At 37.2% G+C, this 25,413-nt stretch overlaps 1 protein-coding gene and 1 pseudogene across 1 annotated transcript; both read right to left on the bottom strand.

Annotated features, from left to right (window-relative positions):
* Positions 1-1,167: 1,167 nt before the first annotated feature.
* On the bottom strand, positions 1,168-14,406 carry LOC148046795 (vomeronasal type-2 receptor 26-like; annotated as a pseudogene).
* Positions 14,407-17,032: 2,626 nt separating this feature from the next.
* On the bottom strand, positions 17,033-23,926 carry LOC148046794 (vomeronasal type-2 receptor 26-like). Its single transcript, XM_087714962.1, has 5 exons — positions 23,765-23,926; positions 22,502-23,365; positions 21,443-21,661; positions 19,934-20,060; positions 17,033-18,185 (listed from the first exon to the last, which is right to left on the bottom strand). Exons 1-5 carry the CDS (start codon positions 23,924-23,926, stop codon positions 17,287-17,289), a joined length of 2,271 nt encoding a protein of 756 aa, XP_087571088.1. The 3' UTR covers positions 17,033-17,286.
* Between the last annotated feature and the right edge of the window lie 1,487 nt (positions 23,927-25,413).

The following is a 25,413-nucleotide window of genomic DNA, read 5'->3' as shown; positions in this document are numbered from 1 at the left end:
GCATTACCCAAGTGATGTAAGTGCCGAATAAGCTGCTGAAGCCATGAATAGGCTCAGACTGAAGGAGGCTCATGATTGGTGGATCAGGAATCCCACTGCTCAGGTTCCCACAAACAATTCTCCTTGTGCTTTGTAGGTTGTCATCCACTCTGATTCTCCTCTGAATCTTTCTGGTAAGGTTCTGTAATGCGTTTGCAACATGGATTGTAATAGTGAGACTGCTGCTAGTGTCAGAGAAGCAAAGGGTACAAGATGCACCAAATTCCACATTTGTGGTAGAGTTGGACTGTTGCAAAGTTGCACAAATTGGGCACAATTTTCAGGAGAGTCTCCACTGTTGTGTGGTCAGACACTGCTTCTGCTTGTAGGTCAGATGCGATGCTGGTTGTTTCCATTGCTTCCCAGATATATTTTTATAGTGAAATCAATGTAAGACAGAAAAAAAAGCCAGCTTCACTCATAATGAAGTTCAACTAATCTGATTTATTGCTTTCATAAGTCCATACAGAGAAATGTCTTAAAATAATGGTCAGCCTTTTTTTAAAAGATTCACAAACTCAAAACATTTTACACTTGAAAGAACCCTAAGAAATCTAAAACTGATATCCTATGATACTGTGTTAAATATATGTTCATAAAATGGTAATCAGATTTTTACTGATTTTATATAACACTTTGGGAATGGATAGTATACAAATGAAGAACATGTCTCTGCAAACTTTGGACATCATTTGAGCCAATATCTGAAAGATCCTAATGGGGAACAAGAAAGCTAGATGACCAAACTCAAATTCAATGTTGAAAAGAAGAAATGATTTGGTTCACAAATCTTAGAAAATGGTGGAAACATATCAACAGGAGCATTTCTTTTGGAATCAACAATCATTATAAATCTTAATAATCACTAATATTATACACTGATATCATACACAAATACTTCTATGTTTAATAAAAAATATTTTTTCCTATAATTTTATATACAGTATTTTTCCTATACACATCATTTCTTCTTTTAGGCAATTTATCTGACCCAGAAATATCACATGATGAACTAATTTTTCTTTGTATGGATTACAAAGGCACCAAATATAAGGTTCTTTCTCTGAAATTACATACAAATCACTTTTGATCTTTTAATTAAGGGAGCCAGAAAGAACACATGATGAACTAATTTCTCTTTCTGAGTTCCTCCCTGTGGTTGAGGTCGGGACGGAAAACAATGATGTAGCATTTTGGGAGGAATATGCATCCCAGTAATGCAGCACTGGAGGCCAAGATGGAGAAGACCTCCAAAGCTACCATAGCTTTTCCCTTTGTGCTCAGATAGGCTGGAAAGAAGGAGATCCACACACTGCAAAAGGCCAACATGCTGAAGGTGATGAACTTTGCTTCGTTAAAGCTGTCAGGTAATTTATGAGCAAGGAAAGCCACAATAAAGCTGGCAATGGCCAAGATACCCATGTAGCCCAAAGCACAGTAGAAGAAGGAAGCTGAACCCTCATTGCACTGTAAAATCATTTCTTGGGGCTGTGAGTGCTTGTCCAACTCAGGGAATGGGGGTAATGTCAACAACCAAAGGATGCAAATACATACTTGTAAAAGAGAGCATGAGAGGACAATAGAAAAGGCCAATCTTTTTTCCACCCATTTCCTCATCTGAGATCCTGGTTTAGTGGCCATGAAAGCCACAACCACAGTGATAGTTTGGGCCAGTACACTAGAAATGGCCACTGAAAAGGTGATGCCAAAAGTTGGTTGTCGGAGTAGGCAGGTCACTTTGCCAGGCTGGCTGAGAAAGAAGAAAGAGAAAACAGAGCAGAAGAGAGATAAGAAGGGTGTAGGTGAGGGACCTGTTGTTGGCTTTAATAATGGGAGTATCTCTATACTTAATAAAAGTTCCAAGTACCCAAGAGGTCAAGAGGAAGAAACAAAGAACTGCTGTGGATAAACCAATTCCTAAGGTTTCTTCAAAAGTTAGAAAGACTACCTGTTTCAAGATACATCCTTTCTTTTCTTTATTTGGATAATAATCTTCTGAACACTCAAAGCAATCTTTCATATCTGGAAGAAAAATAAAGGAGTTTTACCATCTACTACTGGCGTTGCCCAGGCATTTATTTATAGTGGGGAAATGTCGGGACGAAATATAATTTCTAATGTTGAATTTTCCTCCTTACAAGAGGGAGCCCCCTCGTGGAGTCCTGTGAAGCTGTACAGTAGAAGCCAGTTTACGGCAGTTCTATAGAAATCATTTGAAGGGACAACTGGCTGTATTGTAACAGAACCAGAGGTGGGTTCCTGCTAGTTCGGACTGGTTCGGCCGAGGAGGTAGTAACTTGGCCTGCCATGCCCCCATTTCGGTTCCCTCAGCAATGCCATAAGCAGTGCCATTTGTTTTTTTTGGGGGGGGGTCTGCACATGTTCAGAAGCTTTTTTAGTACAGCACAGGTGTGCATAGTGCACATCAAGGGTGTGTATGCACGAATCGTATCCCTGAGCAAACCAGCAGTAGATGCCTGAACACCACACACTCAAAGGGTTATTAGGGGTATCTTACTACTACAGATTTTGTTTCCAAAGTGTATGTCACCTGTGTACCAGGTTTGGCTGAAGTTGCTGAAGACGTTCCAGAGTTATGCTGGAACACACACACACACACACACACACACACACACACACACACACACACACTTTTATATATCTAGTTGCATTCTAAAATACTCAGTCAGCTCATTAATTTCATAAAGGTATTAAATTACTAACAAGTACCATATTTTTTGGAGTATAAGACGCTCCAAAGTATAAGATGACCCCTAGATTTTGGGGAGGAAAACAAGGGGAAAATATCTGCCTCCCAGCAATTTGCCTCCTTGCAACAAACAATACAGACAATATACACTGTTTGTAGTGTTATATTTCAGACTATACTTGTACAGAAGCTGTTAAAATTGATGTGCTTTCTTGAAGTATAGTTATTCTCTGCTATTTAAAAGAATAGCACTTTTTAAAACAATAGCACTGGGCCTCTTCAGATCAAGCATTTATTTTAAAAACCTTCTTCACTTTGTTAAGTTGTCTAGAACAATAATAAAGCAGTCTTTAAAAAATAAGTCTAACAATTTGAACATTCTACAGGCATTTATAGTTGTTCACTTACCTCTTTGCAACAAACAGCCTGATTAACACAAGAAAAAAAAGTTTGCCTCCAAGAAATTTGCCACCTGGAGCAAATGGCTAGTTTCACTTTCAATTTCTCCCAATCATCAGCTGTTAGATGGTGCAGGGATTGCTATAGTTTATTGAAGCCTCCACCAAGCCCCCGTTTTCTACAAAGAGGTAAATTGCTGGAAGGCAGAGGCCAAAGGGTTGGGGCTGGTGAGTGGGTGGGGCTACATTCATTGTATGACGCATCCAAAATTGTCACCCTTTTTAGGGCTGGAAAGGTGCGTCTTATACTCCAAAAATAGGGAAGTTTATTAATTTTTGTTTAAGTCTAATGAAAAATGGTAAAATGCCTACCCTACCATTTTGGTTTGAAATCTTCCCTTCTGGGCATGGAACACAGTCATAGCAGCAGAACTGATCCCCCTCAATCCCTTTCTTCCAGGATCCAGGTAAACAGGCGTCATTGCATCGAGAAAGTGGAGGAACCTGGTGATAATCATAGAAAGGTTTTGAAGGGGAGATATTTAGAACACTTCGTAATATTTATCCTTTATATGGAGAAATTATTTCTGACTTCCCAAAAGAATACTAAATTTATCAACTTTATCGCCATCTTAAAAAGATGTAGAAACTACAATGATGTAGAAAAGGTCCTGTTTGAAGGACAGGGTGGGAAAATAATAACCCTTAATGACAAACTCATGGAAACATGGCTATTCTTGGGATTTCAATTGGAAATGTAAACCAAATATTCAAAGATGAGTTTTTTTTTTTAAATATATATATTTTATTATGTTTTCATTCTATACAATCACATATTCACTGTGCTTAATCAGGGCATATAACATTGAATATAGAAAATGCCCTCTACAATACAAACCCAGTATACCACCTTGACCCGCCATACACCCTCTTTCAACCCCCTCCAACTTTCATTCTTCCTTCTCACACACCCCTCTACGCCTACTTCCCCTCCCCTTCTTTTAACCTTGACCCTATCACACCCTCTCCATTCCCTCCCTCCCTTCTCCTCCTCCTCTCTCTCACCCTCTCCACCCTCCTTCTTCTTTCACTCGACTCTTTCCTTCGGTATCTATTACCTTCCAGTATATTCGGTTTGTTCTATTTTCGCACTAACATTGAAAAGCCACAGTATACAAATACAATCATGGAATTTAACACATATTGTATTTCCCCCCTCCCCCCTCCCCCTAAATCCCCACCTCCCTTCCCTCCCTCCGACTTCCCAAAGACCATACGTGGTATAACTTTTGAACAATCACAGTCTAAAATATCTCTACATTGAACTCAGCTTCTTACTGTTACCCAAATTTTAAACAATTTAAATTATTACTGATACTAAGCATAAGCTATCTGGAGTTTCTTAGTCCCATATTTACTTTTTATGTAATCAATCCATTTTTCCCAGTCTCGTTTATATCTCTCGTTTGAATGTTCTTTGAGATATGCAGAGATTTTGGCCATTTCGGCTAAGTTCATAACTTTCAAAGTCCATTCTTGAATTGTAGGTAAATCTTTCTTCTTCCAATACTGCGCCACCAAGAGTCTTGCTGCCGTTATTAAATACAGAACCAAATTAGTCTCTGCTGCTGTAAAATCAATACATATACCCAGTAAAAACAACTGGGGGGTAAATTTTATCCTTCTTTTAAAGATGTTTTGCAGGATCCACCATATTTTTATCCAAAATGCCTTGACATTACGACATGTCCACCATATATGAAAATATGTAGCATCACAAGAACCACATCTCCAACATTTAGGTTGAACATTTGGATACATAGAGGCAAGCTTTTTAGGATCTAGGTGCCATCTATAAAACATCTTATAAAAATTTTCTCTCAAGTTTTGTGCTTGTGTAAATTTCACATTTCTTACCCAGATTCTTTCCCATGTTTCAAGCATTATTGGTTCCTCGATATTCTGAGCCCATTTTATCATACAATCCTTAATCAGTTCCGTTTCAGAATCCATCTGTACTAATACATTATATATCCTCTTTATATGCATTGAGCTTTGATCTCTTATTTGTTTAAACAAGTTATCCTCAACTTTTACAAAGCCAATTTTTTGATCTATTTTCCACCTAGCCTGTAATTGACCATACTGAAACCACGTTTGAACTACCTTCTCTTCTTTAAGTACCTCTAAAGATTTTAGTTCCATCACCCCTCTTTCTGAGATAAGAAGTTGTCTATAGGTGGTTCTATCGTGTTTTTGTTCTGCATTCATATTTTCAATTGCATGTCTAGGAATTGCCCACATGGGCACTTTATCATTTAATTTATGTTGATATTTTTTCCAAACCCTCAATAAAGCATTTCTTAAGATGTGATTTTTAAATTTCTTATCCGTTTTTTTGTTAAATAACAAGTAAGCATGCCAACCATATAACAAGTCATATCCCTCGATATTCAAAATTCTGTCATTAGTTAGATGAATCCAATCACTAATTGCAGATAATGCCACTGCGTCATAGTATAATTTTAAGTTAGGTAATTTCAATCCTCCTCTTTCACGTGCATCTTGCATTATTTTCATCTTTACCCTCGGCTTCTTTCCTGCCCACACAAATTTATTGATACCCTTCTGCCATTCTAAAAGATTCGCATCTCTTTTAAGTATTGGTAACATTTGAAAAAGAAATAAAAATTTTGGTAAAATGTTCATTTTTACTGCCGCTATTCTACCCAGCAAGGACAAATGCAGTTTTTCCCACCTTTTCAACTCCAACTGTGTACTATGCCAAAGTGATTCATAATTATACTTGTATAATTTCCCATTTGAGATTAAAATATTAACTCCAAGATATTTAACTTTTTTAACTACCTCACATCTTAGCATCGCCCCCAGTTCTTCCTTCTGTTTGATAGTCATATTTATAGCTATTATTTTGGTTTTCCCTAGATTTATTTTAAATCCCGAGACTTGACCATATTGATTGATCGTATTCAATAATACCCTACTAGTTTCCTGTGGTTGTTCCAATATTATAACCAGATCATCCGCAAATGCACGGACTCTATATTCTTGCTGTCTAATTTTAATCCCTTTTAGACCGCCTAGGCCCCGTATCTTATTCAACAGTATTTCCAAAGTTATAATAAACAATAATGGGGACAGAGGACAGCCTTGTCTTGTACCTTTTTCAATTTGAAAGGAGTCTGTCAGACTTCCATTGACAATGATCTGGGCTGTTTGCTGCTGATATATTGCACCAATTGACCGTAAAATATGCAAAGATGAGTTTTGTATTGTAATCTCATTTTGTCAAATTGATGAGTGCTTGATCATCAACAACATTTGAAAAGAATATTCCATTATTTCCTTAAAATCGGATTTTGAAAGAGACTAGGCTCAAAATGACATCATAATGGATTAAGACTTGGTCAATTCACTAATTTGATACCTGGTTAAAAGCTGGACTCCAGACAATCCCATCATCATCAATCCATAATTCCTTCCCTTTTGGAGCCTCTAGATCCAGCTTTCCCACTCTTACCCTCTTAAAGGATCTGTTTGGAAAAGTGACCAAGTTTGTGAAGTCAAAGCTACCAGTTGCTTCCCCTTTCTCACTCAGGAAGACTCTCTCCACAGCTGAATTGTTAAAAGAAATGCCTTGAAGAAATGAATGGAGCTAATTGAAAGAGAATAGAAGAGAGAGCAATATAGTAGAAAAGAGAATGTCATAATCATGTTCATGCACTCATTTGTCATATTCCAATAACTATTATTAAATATTTATCTAGAAATTTAATAATCAATGTTGCATAGAAATGTACACTCCATTATGTCTTTGATATTATTTTAAATAAAGATAGGAAAGAATTAAAGCAGAATGAAAATAGGCTTTTGGATTTATGTAAAATCCATCATTTCTGTTTATGTCTACTGCTTAAACCACTAATTCAAGATAGATCAAATCTAATCTTTCCTCATTGGTGGAAAGCCACTTGAGAGCCTGATTAATTTCTTTTAGCCAGAATTTAGAATCTGAGGCTTAAGCATTCTTTCATAGATAAATGAGAAGAAGAGATTATTGGAAATATGGAGTTGTTTAAAACTATGCATGCCACATTTAAGAAGGACCACAACTTCATTCCTCTAAATCTCTGATAGAAACAGAAAGCTCAGTGTGTCACTCATGAAAAGTTCAAGAGCCCCAAAAAAGTTCTTAACGAATGGATCAGTAAAAAAGAGACAGTAAAAAGTAATGTAAATTATCATTTTAACTAACTCTTATTGTGCAATCTATTAAATATCTATGGTGAAATAAATATTGACAGCTAAACCATGATTTGTATAGCAGCTTTTGAATGATCAGAATTCCAGAATACCTAAATGACAAAATAACATTTTGTCAAAATAACAAAATAATATAACCAGTTGTTCTGTATCTGTTTTATACAACACAACTTCACAGAGTTGGAAGGGACATTGGAGATCTTCTAGTCCACCACCCTGCTCAATGAGAAGATCCTACAACAATGTAGACAAATGACTCTCCAACCGCTTGATATAAATGTCTAGTTATGTAGCACCCAGGATTTCTAAAGGCATACATTTGTTCCATCAATAAATTGTTCCTTATTTCTATGTTTTTCTCATACTTAAGTTGATTCCACATGCATAAAATATTAAGACTTTCCATGAAAGGTTCAAAAGATAATTCCACATTAAACTGCTCATTGAAATAAAAGGAGAGTCCAATTCAAAGGGAATACCTGCCAGGGCTGCAGATTTGGAAGATCAGGTTTTTTCCTCATCATAGTTTTCCTCCTGTTGAAACCCAGCATGTGTAGAGTCTGCAAAGCATGAGCCACAGCATGAACAGCATTGTAGATGCTGTAGCTTTGCCCAGTCATTTCCATTTCAAATATAGATGCAGGAAGATCCTCCAGCTTCATCTCCCCAGTGCATTTCCTACTATGTATTTCTTGTAACTCTGGTTTTGGAAATGAACAATCAAATGATTGTTCCCAAACATTCTGCCGAAACCCATCTCTGTAGTCTGAAAGAGGATTGATGGTCTCAAGAAATTCCTTGAAACCTGCGACTGCTGTTGAATGAATGGTGAAGGAAAGAGCCCCATGGAGCATCCGGAGATCCCATGTGATTTGAATGCCCGATAGTATAAAATCAATCTGTGCAGTCATGATCCAAACCTTTCTAAATAAGGCAAGTTCCTTGCTTTCAGGATCAACCAGAAATGTTACAAAACTTAGCCGTATAATTGTCGAGGTTTCTCCATAGACAAGATATGCATTGGCTTTGCTATTCATCATATTAATGGAAATAATGTTGATTGTTTGATAAAATTCTGGGAATCTTCCCAAGTGGAGTCGTGGAGTAAGTCTTTCTATAAATGCTGAGCAGATTCCATTCTGGGAAAGTAAGGGCTGCATTTTTTGTAAGAAATTATCTCCATTGTTGTCATCACTAGTAAATATCCCAATCCATGTCCACCTAAAATGATGAAGCAATTGGATAATCCCAATGTACTGATGGTCCCCTTTAGGGACCATGAAATAAAATGAAGAGATCTTACTGGTCTGAAATTCCTCCTGAGGTAATGTGCCGTATGTCAGCTAAAAGAAAGTCCATTAGAGTTTTTTGAGTCTGTCATTTAACTTTAATTTTCCTCTCTTGTTTTCATATAAAATATATCCAAGGAACATTGTTGTCCTAGCACTCTTTTAAGAACATAGTAACAAATTTCTTGGATTAGAAGACCACCAAGGCCCTTCCAACTATGTTATTCTGTTATTCTGAGGATGTTTTCATTGTGTGAAAATATTTCAAACATATGATCAATTGTTTTAATAGAAGCTATTCAAATCTTCCCCCAGCTGTGGAATCACCCCTGATACTTACTTCCTATAACTGGCAATCTACTTTCAAGAAAGAATGCTAGTAGTAGACCTCAATCCATGCAGAACATATTCACACAATCCTAAACCTAATCTTTGATGCCCATTAATCATTCCATAACAACCATAAGATTAAGAATTTTCTTCTCAATCCCTTCAGAACTTACTTGTGGAATCTTGAAGAATCCTACAATTTCAGCTATATAAGAGGATGTGACAAAGTCCAATCCTCCAATGATGGCCATGAGATTCTTCTGGCTGTCACAATCGTAATTAGGGACAAATTCCTGAGATTTGAAAAGCAGGTCCAGAGTGGTACGATAGGTCATCCTTGAATCATAATAACTGTCATAAATGTGGAACCCAAGAGTGACATTAGGTAACATCTGGGAGTCTTCATTTATCTCCTTGACAGCAAAAGCCAAGGCAAGGATGTGCTGGTAGAATTTGATTAATACACTGCAAATGATTTAAACACCCCAGTTGAAAAAGGAAATTGTCAAATTGTCCTAAGGTGGCAACAATTTTATAGGAAAGAACAAACACTTCTCTCTCTGATAAAGGTAGGAAAGTAATAGATTTTCTAAAATGCCGAATAATTTGTACACGATTCAGATTTGCTTTTCTACATTATTTGCATGATTTGCAATAAAGATCTATTACAAGAAATAAAAATGGTGTTGTTGTTTTTTCATGGAACTCCATTTAGTTTTTAAATTTCCCCCCAAAATGGAATATAAACAAATCCAGCATGTATCAGTCATTTACTATATGGATGTATTTTTAAGTGTGATTATACAGATTTTTTAAAAAAGAATATTACTTTATGCTTACTAAATGTCCTTCAAAATATGTTTTGCACCTGTTCTGACCTAGGCTTCCCAAGAGCATGAAGTTAACTCCTGGTCCCAGGAAATGCCCCTTTTATTAATGTACTGTGAATTCTGATCTTTTAATGTAGCAAAACCTTTTGAGAGAGGATTTATTGTCACAGACCTTCTCTGGCTTGGAAAACTGACAAACTGATGTTTGGAAAACTTGGTAAAGAGTTCCAAACCAATGAAGTGAACTAATTGTCTCCTGCAAAGTCCACTCCCCCTTTGATCCTCTTTTATTTCCTCTGGGAGTGGTCATTCATTGTCCACCTCTGGTCTTACTCCCAAGTTGACCTCTGTTCTTTCGCTGATCCCTTTGCCTGGCAACTCTGCACATGCGCACACTGGGAACAGGCTCCAATTGTTCATCTGCCTCACTGATGTCTGACTCTGAAGGCAGCTGATAACTGGCATATGGCTTTGCCCCCCACTCTCCGCCTCTGACACAGAGCCCTCATCAGAGCCTTCCTCGGACTCCAGGACTGGCCCAGGTTCTTCACCAACCTCCCCACTGTCCGAATCTACTGCCAGTTCTGCTGGCCGCTGGCGGGCCACAACAAGAGAAAAGTTTCATACCTTATATGACAGACACTTCACCCTGATGTAAATAAAATGTTTATTCTCCCACAACTAAAAACTTTTGAAAGATAGATTAGATATAAACCTACATTTATACTGAGAACCATTTACTCTTAAATCGCAATAGCACTTAGACATTTTTTTTAGAACAAAGATATTTTATTGTCTTAATTATTAAACATAGTTCTATGCCTTCATAGTCAAAGTGGGTAGGCTTTTCAGTGGCTTAAATAGAAAAAAAAATACAGTGCCAAACATATTAAATGCAAAGTGAAAACACAAGAGAACTACAACAATACAAAGAGAATAAAACGAGAAAATGTTGCAGTCCAGTCACACACTACACATCCAACCATACTTCCAGTGTCACAACTAGCTGCTGCCAACAAAAATTGTGTCATTTTAATGGAATAATGATCGATAATTTGAAACTGGATAAAACTTCAGGAATGAATTGGGCTAAATCAGTTACTGAATCACATCAACGGTCATAAAAAAGAACAACATTTCAAGATACATGAACGCTTCCATTATGGGTGAAACATTTCAAATGTAATGCCATCTCTACTTAATGGCACAAAAACTTTGTTATGATGTGATGTAGAACCTAAGATCAATACAGGGACATTAAGCCATTGCGTGCTGTATCTGTATATTCCAAGCACTCATTACAAGTGAGGCTGTTGTACAACTTCCTTAATGTACTATGATCTTGGCATGCCATCTTATATTAATTTCAAGTGGAAACTGAAGTGCAGGAACATTTTGGTGTGTTAGAGTGTTGATTCTAGACCTACAGATTCTGTACAATTCTGTTTCTTATCTGCTAACTACTTTGTTTCACTTTCTTGTGGAACGTTATTTTCTCTTCCATTATATTTTTCTCATATCCCTTTACGTTTTTCTGATATCCCATTATGTTTTTCTGACATTCCTCTTCTGACATCAGTTAATGTGTGGCCACATGCTGTTCTCTTCCAAGCTTGCATTTGCTTTTTTTTTGGATCATCATTATCATTATCCTCATCTTCATCCTCATCATCCAGGTCCTTGGAAAAGACTTGACAGATAGATAAAAATGCCAAATCCATCTGACTGTGTGACTAATCTTTCAGAGAGTTGCAGCCAGGCCTCACCCTCCCCCCCCCCACACACATAAGCACTTAGACATATATACTGCTTCACATTGCTTTGTAGTCCTCTCTAAGCTATTTACAGAGTCAGCCTCTTGCCTCCAACAATCTGGGTCCTCATTTTACCCACCTCAGAAGGATGGGAAGCTGAGTGCAATACTGCACTCTAACCACTGTGCCACCAAGGCTCAAGCAATTTTGGGGGAACTGATATAAAATTAGGAAAAAAGAACCCTTACTTTGGTGTGTTGTCAGATGTTATATCAGGATGTCCCTTAAAATTAATTTCATAAAGATTATAATAAGTGTGGGACGCTATCCCAACCATGATGAGGTCCCCAGGTAGGTACCACTCATGTGGAACAAGGAAAGCATCACTCGCAGGGCAACTCAGAGTCATTATTTTCTTCACCAGGAACATCTGGAGAAGTAACATCTTCACTCTTGAAAAAGTTTCTCTCTTTCATCCTATTCCATAATAAAGATTCTGTTATTCCAATAGCAGATACAGTGATTAATTCAAGGTTTATATCTGAGCATGCAACTAATCAGAAAATCCACCATTGGGTATTGGGAGATTCACCAGAGTACAAATTCGTATGTTGAAGAGCATCAGGGTTTGAACAGTTACTCTGGCGGAGGGGAACAGAGAGAGGAAACCTGTAGCAACGTCTGACACACAGCTCTTATTATCCCTATGCCAATCTCCCTGGGGTTCAAGAAACATTGATTGCTGTTGAATTGAAATAAGCCTTCTGTGCAGTCTTTGATGCTTCTGCCTAGTTCAGAAAATATTGTGATTCCTGTAGGAGACGATTACCTTGTTTTTGATAAATGGCCGATGTTTAAATGTGCACTTGCGAACAAAATGCACAGAGAGGAATTTGCAATACAAAATTACGTCATTTTTTTAAATGTATGTTATTTTTATGATGAATAATAAAATGCAGTTCACTTTCCTTTGCATAACACTGACATTCATTGATGTTTTGACATTCCCTCATTTTAAGAAATTAAGAAATTTTGTATGATTTCCTTCCAGATTCCCCTATATGGAGATGAAAGAAGAAGAAGAAATTTTCTCCATTGTTATAATCAACAGCAAAAATCCCATTCCACATCTTCCTGAATTAATGAAGTAATCCCAATGCATCAATGGTCCTCTTTTGGAACCATGAAATAAACTGAAGAGAGTTAGTGGCCTGAAGTTCCTCTTGGGCTAATGAGCCATATTTATAATAGAATAGAATAGAATAAGAGAGTTGGAAGGGACCTTGGAGGTCTTCTAGTCCAACCCCCTGCTCAGGCAGGAATCCCTACATCACTTCAAACAAATGATTATCCAATCTTCTTAAAAACTGCCAGTGTTGGAGCATTTACAACTTCTGGGGGCAAGTTGTTCCACTGATTAACTGTTCTAACAGTCAGGAAATTTCTGCTTAGTTCTAAATTGCTTCTGTCCTTGATGAGTTTCCACCCATTGCTTCTTATTGTACCCTCAGGTACCTTGGAGAATAGTTTGAGTCCCTCTTCTTTGTGACTGTCCTTGAGATATTGGAACACTGCTATCATGTTTCCCCTAGTCCTTGTTTTCATTAAACTAGAAATAGAAATATTCAGGAAATGCTTGGTGAAGATATTTTTGTATGCTTCCCCTCCTCCTCTCTTTAGCATCATGTTTTGTATTGTAAAATTAAGCTATAGTTATTACCATCTATTATTTTGAATAACATTCATTGGCTAACAATAAAGAGAATACAGCTAAAAGAAAAACTAGAAATACCCAGTTCCTGCAACCATTCTTTATATGTTTTAGACTCCAGTCCCCTAATCATCTTTCTTGCTCTTTTCTACACTCTTTCTACACATCTTTGTTACATTGTGGTGACCAAAACTGGATGCAGTGCTCCAAGTGTAGCTTTACCAAGGCATTATGAGTGGCATTAACATTTCACGTGATCTTGATTCTATCCTTTTGTTGATGCAGCCTAGAAATGTGTTGGCTTTTTTGGCAGCTGCTTCACACTGCTGGCTCCTATTTAAATGGTTGTCCACTAGAATTCCGAGATCCCTCTCACAGTTACTACTATTGAGCAAAGTACCACATATACTGTACCTGTGCATTTTGTTTTGCTTTCCATTAATGTAGAACCCAATATTTTTATGTGAACTAAAAGAAGGTCCAGGAGTGTTTTGTTGAGTCTTTTAATCAAATTTAATTTTCATATCTTGTTTTCATATTAAATACATCCAAGGAAGGATTTATTTTCCTGACATTCTTCTAAGTATTAAAATGGAAAGGAATTTCTTTGACTTATTTCAAACAAACATGATGAAAAGCCACTAAGTCCTGGCTGTTCCGGCAGGCCAGGGGGCTGTTGAAATAGCCAGCCCCACGGTAACTATGAATGTTGTGTATTTTAAATTGTTGTTTTGTCTATTTGTTTATTTTATCCCCTTCCCCCGTTTATTGTAAGCCGCCCGGAGTCCTTCGGGAGTGGGCGGCATACAAGACCAATCAAATCAAATCAAATGATACAAAATCAACTAATCAATTGTTTTCATAGAAGCAAAGAGTTCAAATATTCCCTCCAGTGTGGAATGTCTATGAATACTTACTTCCTGTATTTGGCTTTGTAGTTTCAAAATTATGCTAAGAGAGCTTAAGCCATGCTGAAGATCTTCAAATTGGATATGCCAAGTTGCAGGAAATTCATTTAAAGACACATTTTGAAATTCTTGCTGATTTTCTTTCTCTGCCATACTAAAATGTGACACTGTGATTTTTTAATGTCTGTGTGGATTCTAATATTTATTTCTCTTACTTCCTTGGGGTCACTTTCAGTAGTGAAATTCAAAAATTTTCCCTACTGGTTCTGTGGGTGTGGTTTGGTGGGCGTGGCTTGGTTTAAATGTGACCGGTTGGTCAACAAGCAGGAGCCTCACAGAGTCACAGAAACAAAAACAAACTATTACACTTTACACAAAAATAACACAAAAGCTACACAACTGACTCACACACAATGCAAAAGCAGCAGGACATCACACATAAAAAAGTTCCCATGATCACACAGCACAGCTGATCATTGGGACTTTTTTTTTTTTTACTTTTTAAAGCATTTATTTTTACTACTGGTTCAGCTGAACCAGTAGCACTTTTACTACCGGTTTGGGCGAACCGGCCTAAACCGGCCTAAACTGGTAGCATTTCACCCCTGGTCTCTTTGGAGAGGTGCAACTTCTATCATGAAGGCCTGAAACTGTAAGAGCAGGGCAGAAGCTTAATTCGCTCTGCAAAGTTACAGGTGGTTTATTAAAAGAAAACATAAATATCATGAAAGTAGGATAGGAAACATTGGATGTGCTTTGAGTCAATAACTGAAAAGTCCTAACAATACATGGGAAATCAATTTTCTCTAAGTCGCTTGGAGTAGAGTGTTAAAATGGACAGAGCAGTGGTGGGTTGCAGGCGGGACAACCCGGTACAGGCGTACCAGTGCCTGCCGGCAGCACCGGCTACCGTTCTGGTATGGTGCTCTGGAGGTCCTACCTGCCCACCTGAGCTCCTTACCTATATTTGAGCTCTTCGGCGCTCCCACGCATGGAGCGTACAGCGCATGCGTGTTGCTCCGCTGAGCAGCTGGAGCATTGCGGAGGCATCGCAGAGGTAAGGATGCATGCATGTGTGTGTGAATGTGTGTGTGCATGTGTGTGTGTGTGTGTTTGTGTGTGTGTGTGTGCATGTGGGGGCACCGGGCCCCATTGCACTGTACCTGTTGCAATGGGATTCGGAACCCACCACTGTGACAAAGCTATTCGATTCTATTTTATTGTTGCTTGTATAAGAGGCTGGAAACAGGTGCCTTGGTCTATATACCAAATGAATGACCCATTGGGATCCCCATATCAGAGCAACTTATCTTATGTTCGACCAGAACCTGAAAATTTAGCAGACGCAAAAAAACAGCATTATTTCAGTTTATATGACTCTCCTGATGTTCTGACCTAATCTTCCTTAAAAAGCATAAAGCAGAATCTTGGTCCTGGAGAAACCTCTTTTATTTACAAAACTGTGAATTCGTTTATTTTATTTTATTTTATTATTTTATTTATTTTATTTTATTTTATTATTTTATTTTATTTTATTATTTATTTTATTATTTTATTTTATTATTTTATGTTTTATTTTATTTTGTTATGTTCTTTATTATTTTCTTTATTTATTTTATTTATTTTATTTATTTTATTTATTTTTTTATTTATTTTATTTATTTTATTTATTTTATTTATTTTATTTTATTTATTTTATTTATTTTATTTATTTTATTTATTTTATTTATTTTATTTATTTTATTTATTTTATTTATTTCATTTATTTCATTTATTTCATTTATTTTATTTATTTTATTTATTATTTTATTATTTTATTATTTTATTTTATTATTTCATTTATTTCATTTATTTCATTTATTTCATTTATTTCATTTATTGTTTGATTTTATTGATTTTATTGATTTTATTGATTTTATTGATTTTATTGATTTTATTGATTTTATTGATTTTATTGATTTTATTGATTTTATTGATTTTATTGATTTTATTGATTTTATTGATTTTATTGATTTTATTGATTTTATTGATTTTATTGATTTATTTTATTTTATTGATTTATTTTATTTTATTTATTTATTTTATTTATTTTATTTATTTCATTTATTTCATTTATTTCATTTATTTCATTTATTTCATTTATTTCATTTATTTTATTTATTTTATTTATTTTATTTATTTTATTTATTTTATTTATTTTATTTATTTTATTTATTTTATTATTTTATTTTATTATTTTATTATTTTATTTTATTTCATTTTTTATTTCACTTTTTTTACAATATATACCAATTTATTATTTTTACAAACAACCAAAGGCAGAAAACATACAACAAACATACATTTTCCACACAGCAACAGCCCTGTGAAGTGCACAGGTTTGAGAAACAGTTTTGGTCAAAAGTTACTGTCGTTGTTCCAAATAGTATCCAAAAGTAAATCAGAGTCCAAGGCAAAGTATTGCTCAAAGTTCCAATTTATTAAGAGAGCCATCTGAAAGCTTCCCAGTTTTCTCCACCTAGTTGAATGTTCAAGATCCTGCTCCACACCCACAAGTCCATCAAATGGTCAAATCTCCCACTGCCATGCTTGGAGTTCCACCCATCCAGTTCTGGTTAGGTGCAGAATTACAAAGACAAAGGATGACCTTGACTTTCTAGAAAGAATTTTGTTATGACCACATAGCATCTAGCACAATACAATCCCCTCTCCCATTTTCCATAATAGAAAATGCATAGGAGAAAAATAGAAAGTATGGCAAGACCCAAAAGAAAAAAATGACTGCAGTTCTGACAGTTATTCAGCTGGCCAAGGAAGGGATTGAACTAATGGTCTTTTGCTTTCTACAGCAGTTCATTACCCACTTGACCAGGCTAAATTCCCTTTAAATCTAGAAATTACAGAGAAACCTCAATGAAAGAAAGAGTCTGGATTACAAAATCACCAAATATAAGGTTCTTTCCCTGAAATTACATACAGTACAAATCACTTTTGATATTTTAATTAAGGGAGCCAGAAAGAACACATGATGAACTAATTTCTCTTTGTGAGTTGCTCCCTGTGGTTGAGGTCAGGCCGCAAAACAATGATATAGCATTTGGGGAGGAATATGCATCCCAGTAATGCAGCACTGGAGGCCAAGATGGAGAAGACCTCCACAGCTACCATGGCTTTTCCTTTTGTGCTCAGATAGGCCGGAAAGAAGGAGATCCACACACTGCAGAAGGCCAACATGCTGAAGGTGATGAACTTGGCTTCATTAAAGCTGTCAGGTAAATTACGGGCAAAGAAAGCCACAATAAAGCTGGCAAAGGCCAAGATACCCATGTAGCCCAAGACACCGTAGAAGAAGAAAGCTGACCCCTCATTGCATTGTAAAATCATTTCTTGGAGCTCTGAGTGCATGTCCAACTCAGGAAATGGGGGAGATACCGACAACCAAACAATACAAAGACATAATTGCATAAAAGAGCAGGAAAGGACAATAGAAAAAGCCAATCTTTTCCCTACCCATCTCCTCATCTGAGATCCTGGTTTAGTGGCCATGAAGGCAACAATCACAGTGATGGTTTTGGCCAGTACACTAGAAATGGCCACTGAGAAAGTTATGCCGAACATTGATTGTCGGAGAAGGCAGGTCACTTTGCCAGGTTGGCTGAGGAAGAGCAAAGAGGAGAGAAAACAGAGCAGAAGAGAGACAAGAAGGGTGTAGGTGAGGGACCGGTTGTTGGCTTTGACAATGGGAGTATCTTGGTGCTTAATGAAAGTTCCAAGTATCCAAGATGTCAATAGGAAGAAACAAAGAGCAACTGAGGCCAAAACAATTCCTAAGGTTTCTTCAAAAGTTAGAAAAACCAGCAGTTTCAGGATACATTCTTTCTTTTCTTTATTTGGATAATGATCTTCTGAACATTCAAAGCAATCTTCCATATCTGGAAGGAAAATCAAGGATATTTTTTCATCTACACATTCCATAGTATTCATATTACTTTCTCAATGGGTGCCAGTTGTTATTCCTTTGAGTTCTTTCCACTGGTTTCCAAATGGATCATGTTTCTATGAAAATTCAGTTTTACCCCGAATGGAAAATTTAGGATTGGCAGAACACAAAGCAGAAATGGAAGGATGAATATTCTCTGAAATGCAACCCTTTGTATCGTTTTAAATTTTATTGCAATGGAGGCCATATGGACTTTCCCCATTTTTTTCCAAAACATGGAAAATAAAACCGTGAGGGTATATACTCGTCTCTAGTAACAGAGAGTATTGACTTGAACAACAGATTGTGAGTCACAGCTATAAAAAATAATACTTACAGAAAACTAAAAGTATTATTTATTTTGACACTGAGGTAGGGTATTACAGTTTGCTTAAATTTACTGATTTATTTAGCGCCATGCTTTCCCCCAAAATAAGACAGGGTCTTATTTTTATTTGACCCTCGAAATAAGAGTTTGGCCTTATATTCAGGGAGGTCTTATTATTTGTGAGGTGCAAGAGGCAGTGAGTGTGGTCATATCATGGCTGCTGCTGTATTGCAATATTTTCGGGGAGGGGTTATTTTGGGAAGACAGCTTATTTTAGTGCATGCACTCAAAAGCCTGATTGGGCTTATTATCCAGGGAGGTCTTATTTTGGGGAAAACAGGGTATATGGTAATGTTTCATTAGCCAGGAGACTATAATGTTAATACAGACTAGTACTTTGGCTGCCTAAAACTTCCAGCTCTGTTTGTCTCTGAAAAGTATCAGTAACCCAGCTCTGACTGGATAGTGGGAAATGGAAAGAGTTATATTCTTTGCAGACAGCTGGTCATTAGAAATCACCTTTGGGATAACCATGATCTATATGACTGAGAACATCTATTGACATTTAGCTATGCAGTTTGGGATGAGCACCCTTCAAATGGTTGGGAGTATGAATGGATTTCCAGCAAAAAAAATTGCAGACTACAGGAACCTTCAGTTTGAAAAACTGAACTCATCCCCAACAGTCTGTACTTGTCTTCAACAGTGAAGGGACACAGGGCAGAAAGGAACACGGTTGCAGAAAGAATAGTTCCACAACACAGTCCTTTCAGCAGCTCCAAGAAGGCTCAATACCATTTCTATTACTCAGGTGACCCTGAGGACACAGACAAATTTCCAAGTGGCCACAACAACTCTCAAAAAGAATGCAAATGACCAGCTATCTGCAGGAAATATAAATCCTTTCATTCCCCACTATCCAGTCAGATTTGAAGAAGCTTCTTGGATGAGAAGCAAAATGTCTTCAAAGAGGACAAGCTAGCTCTGCACCGGAAAGAAAGTTGAGTGCCTTTCCTGCAGTGTCATATGTAGTCCTGTCCCTCCACCAGAGCTGCCTCACAAATGAGCATCACAAATGGGAAGTGCAGTGCCAACAGGATTCTAACCGTCCACATGAAATGCCTGCTCATTTTCCCACCAAAGTGGTACCCATTTATCTACTTGCATATAACATACTTTGTGAACTGCAAGATCAGCAGAAGCTGAGACGAGTGACAAGTTCTCACCACACCACTCAGTACTAGGAGTCAAACCGTTGGAGCTTAATGACGTTCTCCAGCATCATTAACCATTGTACCACCCCTCCTCTTCGTTTGCTTAAATCAATCTTTGATAAATGAACGTATGAAAACTTGCTGGAATGTCTAACCTACCCTTTTGATTTGAAATCTTCCCTTCTGGACATGGAACACAGTCATAGCAACAGAATTGTTTTCCTTCAGTTTCCTTCTTCCAGTATCCAGGGGAGCAATGGTCATTGCAAAGAGAAATTGGTAGAACCTGGTTATAAACATAAAATGTTTTTTGGAAAGGATTTTTTTTAAAAAAAATAAATCTTGCAGGATGCAACCTGATTCAGTAACTGGGACCAAAGATTGACCAGTGACCAACTCAGAGTAGATTCTTCAACATTATCCTGGGATATCTTTATTCATGAGTAATTAATCAAGGTCTTTAACTGGAGTAAAGAATTCTTTACTTCCCAGAGGGCTACTATATATAATCTAGCTGGATTTATAGGATACATTAAAAGTTGTTGAATTTACAGTGATGAGCTAAAGGGCCTGTTGGAAAAAGGCAAGGTGATTGGATTAATATGCGAGATGACAATGCTATAGAAATAAGGCAATGTCCATCATTTGAAAGATAATTGCAACCAAAAACAAAACCTGACTTTTACATTGCAAGATCATTTTGTCTATTTGATTAATGCTTGATCGTGGGCCATTGTATTCCATTTTTGCTTACAAATTGTTCTGACCCAGGCTTCCTTAAAAAAAACATGAAGCAAAGTCTTGGTCCTGGCAAAACTTCTTTTATTTACACAACTGTGAATTCCAGCAAGGCTTGGCAAACAGTGTTTCAGAGTTATATTTATGAACACGAACCTTATCTCGCTTGGAGAGCTGCCAGATAACTAGTTTCGAAAGACAGGGCAAGGCAAAACTTGGCACAGAGTCTCCTACAGTCACAAACAGAACTTACCACTCTTGAAACGACCGAAGGAATGAATTGTTTCCTGCAAAAGCCTCCTCCTCCCTGTTCACTCCTCTTTTGTTTCCTCTGGGAGGGGCCAATCACCTCCAAGGTATGGTGTTACTCCCAAGTCGACTCTGATTTCTTAGTTGTTCTTGTCTTCTGGCAGGTCTGCGCATGTACACATTGGGAACAGGCTCCAGCTGTTCTTCTGCCTCACTGCTGTCTAGTTCCCTCTCTGCCTCAAACACAGAGCCCGCATCTGAGCTTTCCTCAGGACTGGCCCATGTTCCTCCCCAACCTCCTCACTTTCTGATTCTGCTGCCAGCTCTGCTGGTCACAACACGAACATTGAAATTAGATTTTTAAAGAGTCTAAGTATGGTTTCAGAGACCAAGATCTCTATTTGGGATCAAAATATGTCAATTTACAGTCCATCAAATGAGTTCATACCTGATTAAAAGAGCCGAGGTGGCGCAGTGGTTAGGGTGCAATATTGCAGGCCACTTCAGCTGACTGTTATCTGCAGCTCAGCGGTTCTAATCTCACCGGCTCAAAGGTTGACTCAGACTTCCATCCTTCCGAGGTGGGTGAAATGAGGACCCAGACTGTGGGGGTGATATGCTGACTCTGTAAACCGCTTAGAGAGGGCTGAAAAGCCCTATGAAGTGGTATATAAGTCTAACTGCTAGGTGCCAGACAATCAGATTTTCATCAATGAATAATTCTTTGCCTGTTGGAGAGCTCGGATCCTTGACTCCGACTCTCACTCTTTGAAAAGACCGATTGGGAAATGTGATGAGGTTGATGATATCAAATCCACCCATTAGTTCCCCCTTTTCATTCAGGGAAACCTTTTCTCCCACTGAATTGTTAAAAGAAATGCCATGTAGAAACGGATGGAGCTATGCGAAAGAGAATGACAAAAAAGGGTGATAGGAAGGATAATACAGGTAGCCCTCTTTTTACAACAGCTTGTTAAGTGATTGTTTGAAGTTATGATGGCACTGAAGAAAGGGATTTATGACCATTTTTCACTTTATGACCTGTTTTCACATTTGCGATCTTTGCCACCTCCTGACAAGCAAAGTCAATGGGTTAGCCATGTTACCTTAACTGTGTTACTTAACAATAGAGTAGTTTCTTGATGTTCATAACTAACTGGACTTTATAAGCAGAAAATATTAAGACTTTCCGCCATAGGTTCAAAAGATAATTCTAGATCAAATTGCTTATTGAGTTAAAAGGAAACCTGACTGATATAATTAAGATAATTTTGTCAATTTGATTAATGCTTCATCATGGGCCATATTTGTTCATTGTATTCCATTTTTTTTCTTACAAACTGTTTGTCAGATTTCCTAAAAATGCCCTAATTGATTCATAAATATCGAGTCAAGTTTTCAATACAAAACCAGTCATTTATTAGGAGCCCCATTAGGCAGGTTCTGTTCACAGTCAAGCCTGTGCTTTGTTTGATTCATCTCTAAACTTTACCCCTGTTCCTTCCCTTCCCTCAGTCTGGGTCATTAATCACAGTACCATATAAGGTGCACCCCTCCCAAACCCTCTGCAGTAATCTGAGATCTGACAGCAGCTGACAATATGCATTTAATGCACTCCCCCCGCGATTCTGTCTCCATGACAACACTGAGAACTGAAACTGTTCTGACCCAGGCTTCCTTAAAAAGCATGAATCTCAGTTATCATTCAGATCAAAGAAGTGTCCAATGCAGAAAGAATACCTGCCAAGGCTGCAGAAGTGGAAGGTCAGTTTTTTTAACCATCATCATTTTTTTCTTATTGAACCTCAACTTGTGTAGAGACTGCAAAGCATGAGCCACAGCATAAACAGCATTGTAGATGCTGTAGCTTTGGCCAGTCATTTCCATTTCAAACACAGGCGCAGGAAGATCCCCCAGTTTCTTCTCTCCTGGGCACTGCCTATTGGACATTTCTTGTAATTCTGATTTTGAGAATGAACAATCAAAGGCTTGTTCCCAAACATCCTGCAGAAACCCAGCTCTGCTACCTGAATGAGGTTTGATGGTCTGAAGAAACTCTTTGAAACCTACAACTGCTCTTGAATGAACACTGAAGGAAATAGCCCCATGGAACATCTGGAGATCCCAACTGATTTGAAAGCCAAAGAGCACAAAATCAATCTGTGCAGTCATGATCCACACCTTTCTATATAATGCCATTTGCTTGTTTTCGGGATCTGCTAGAAACATGAGAGCTCTCAGCCACACAATTGTCCCTGATCCTCCATAGACAAGAAATGTGGTGCTGTTGCTATTCCTCAAACTAATGAAAATACTTTCGATTGCGTGATAAGATTCTTCAAAGTTTTCTAGATGGATTAGTTGTGAAAGCCTTTCTATAAACGATGAGCAAATACCGTTCTGGGAAAGTAAGGGCTGCATTTTTTGTAAGAAACGTTCTCCATTGTTGTTATCCATAGTAAAAATTCCAATCCATGTCCATCTGAAATGAAGAAGCAGTTGGATAATTCCAACATATTGATGGTCCTCTTTTGGGACCATGAAATAAAGTGAAGGTCGCTTGGTGGTCTGAAACTCTTCTTGGGCTAATGAGCCATATGTCAGCTGAAAGAAAGCAGAGTAATATTCTGTTGAGTTGTTAGCTCAAATCCAATCTGTCTGGATCTAGTTTTCTTGTAAAAAATACCCAAAGGAGGAATTTTTCCTTAATTTCTTTAGGAATATTAATATTGAATGGAATTCCTATGAATTATTTCAAGCACATTACAATAGTTCATTTGTTTAAACAAGGCCAGGGTGTCCTACATTCAAATCTACCCTCTGGTATGGAATGACTCTAGATACCCACTTCTATGATTGGCTTTGTAGCTTCATAAAATAGTCCTACGTATTATACCTTAAGGTCTGCAGAATGTCTTACTGCAAATCTAATATCTGATATCTCAGTAAGTATGTCATAACAACAAAGTGCATAATTTTTCTGCTCATCTCCTCCATACTTACCTGGGGAATCTTGAAGGAACTTACAACTTCAGCTATATTAGATGATGTATCAGAACCTAACCCTCCAATGATGGCCATGAGATTCTTCTGGCTATCACATTTGTAATTAGGGACAAATTCCTGGGATTTGAAAAGCAGGTCCAGAGTGCTACGATAGGTCATCCTTGGGTTGTAGTAACTATCACATATGTGAAACCCGAGAGTGACATTGTGTAAGATCTGGGAGTCCTCATTGATCTTCTTCATTGCAAAGGCCAAGGCGAGGACGTGTTGGTAGAATTTGGTTGATACACTGAAAATAGATTGAGCACATCTTTTCAAAATAATCATAATTCATAATTTTGCAAATTATATTAGGATGGTCATTGTATATCTGACAACTCCAAAACCTGTTTCTGAGTGAAGTATTAATTACTTTTCTAATCAGTCCAAATATACTTTGTACACAATTTATTCCCTTTAATATTTTTTTCAGAAAATTAATCAGCATAAGACATACTATGTTAATTTCTGAAATTGTAACTTTAGTGTTCAGTTTAAACTTGAATGCCATGGCTTGTTGTTTTCTCAGTTGATTTAGTTTTTGTGAGAAAAAATAACCTCTCATTTCAGCTCAGAGAGACCATGAACAATAAAAAGCATATTTATTTAAAATATATTTGTATATAGTCTTTTGCAAAAGGATTCTCAACCATGAAAGATAGAAATAAAATGTTGGATAGGTCCGAATACATGGCTAAAATACATTTGGAGTTACAGTTCACTACCCTTACATAACTGTGTTATATAAACTTTCTGGCTACTCCGACCAGAAATCCCCCTGTCATTTTCCCCATAACAAGACTATCAATCTCCTCATGGCAGCTTCCTGACACTGCCATGGTAGTTTCCAGTAATGTCAGGCTGACCTGGCATTGAATAGCCTTGTTTTTCCCAAAAATGAACCCTTTACATAATCTCTTATCTTAATGTTTTACAGATGTGCTTCTAGGGTTATGAAAAATGTAAATATGGAATAACTCCAGTTCCTTTCTTTTATAAGAATAATCCCATTTCTCTCAGTTTTCTAGGAACTAGAATTAGAATGAACTATAGATTAAGGGTGAAATTCTCTCTAAACTTATACATCTTGCTCATCTGAATCTTTCCAGTTCTGAAAGAATTTCATAATTCTTAGCTCCCCCAGAATCATTATGTAAGGTCCACTATAGGATGCAGCAGGTAGAGATACCAAAACACCTTTACTCTATCCTACCATTCCTTACCTGTCCAGTAAAATAGAATGCCAATAGATTTAACTAAGTTCCAATATTTATGTCTATGGAGATTCTCAGTCATCCAGGTCATGGCTGTCCCAAAAGTGCATTTCCAAAAGACAACTGGACTTTCTTGAGGATTTTTTTTCTTTGAAAAGAGTTCGCTTGTCATCCAAGAAGCTTCCAGAACTAAACCAGAATTGAACCAGAACAAGAAGCTTCTTGGAAGAGAAGCGAACTCTTTTCAAAGCAAAAACCAAGAATATCCAGTTGCCTTTTGAAAAAGCACCTTTATTTTTGTCATGTGAAATGTGGCAGAGCTGAATTTTTTTAGCCTTCTTATTTTTGATAATTCCCATGCAATCAAATATGCTTGACAAAAGAATATTGTTA

Source organism: Thamnophis sirtalis, unplaced genomic scaffold, assembly GCF_051295495.1.
Source record: "Thamnophis sirtalis isolate CommonGarterSnake01/CBP01778 unplaced genomic scaffold, rThaSir2_p1.2 scaffold_4, whole genome shotgun sequence".
Lineage (NCBI taxonomy): Eukaryota > Metazoa > Chordata > Lepidosauria > Squamata > Natricidae > Thamnophis > Thamnophis sirtalis.
This window is presented reverse-complemented; position numbering and strand designations above follow the sequence as displayed.

What these genes read in the sequence shown, in the direction of transcription:
- LOC148046794 (XM_087714962.1), bottom strand. Translation starts at nt 23,926, where the DNA reads ATGACCTATCGTAGCACTCTGGACCTGCTTTTCAAATCCCAGGAATTT. An exon ending in TGATTGTCTGGCACCTAGCA is followed by an intron (nt 20,061 to 21,442) that starts GTTAGACTTATA and finishes GTTTATAACCAG; the next exon opens with GTTCTACCAATTTCTCTTTG. An exon ending in GAAGATTTCAAATCAAAAGG is followed by an intron (nt 18,186 to 19,933) that starts GTAGGTTAGACA and finishes TTTTCCTTCCAG; the next exon opens with ATATGGAAGATTGCTTTGAA.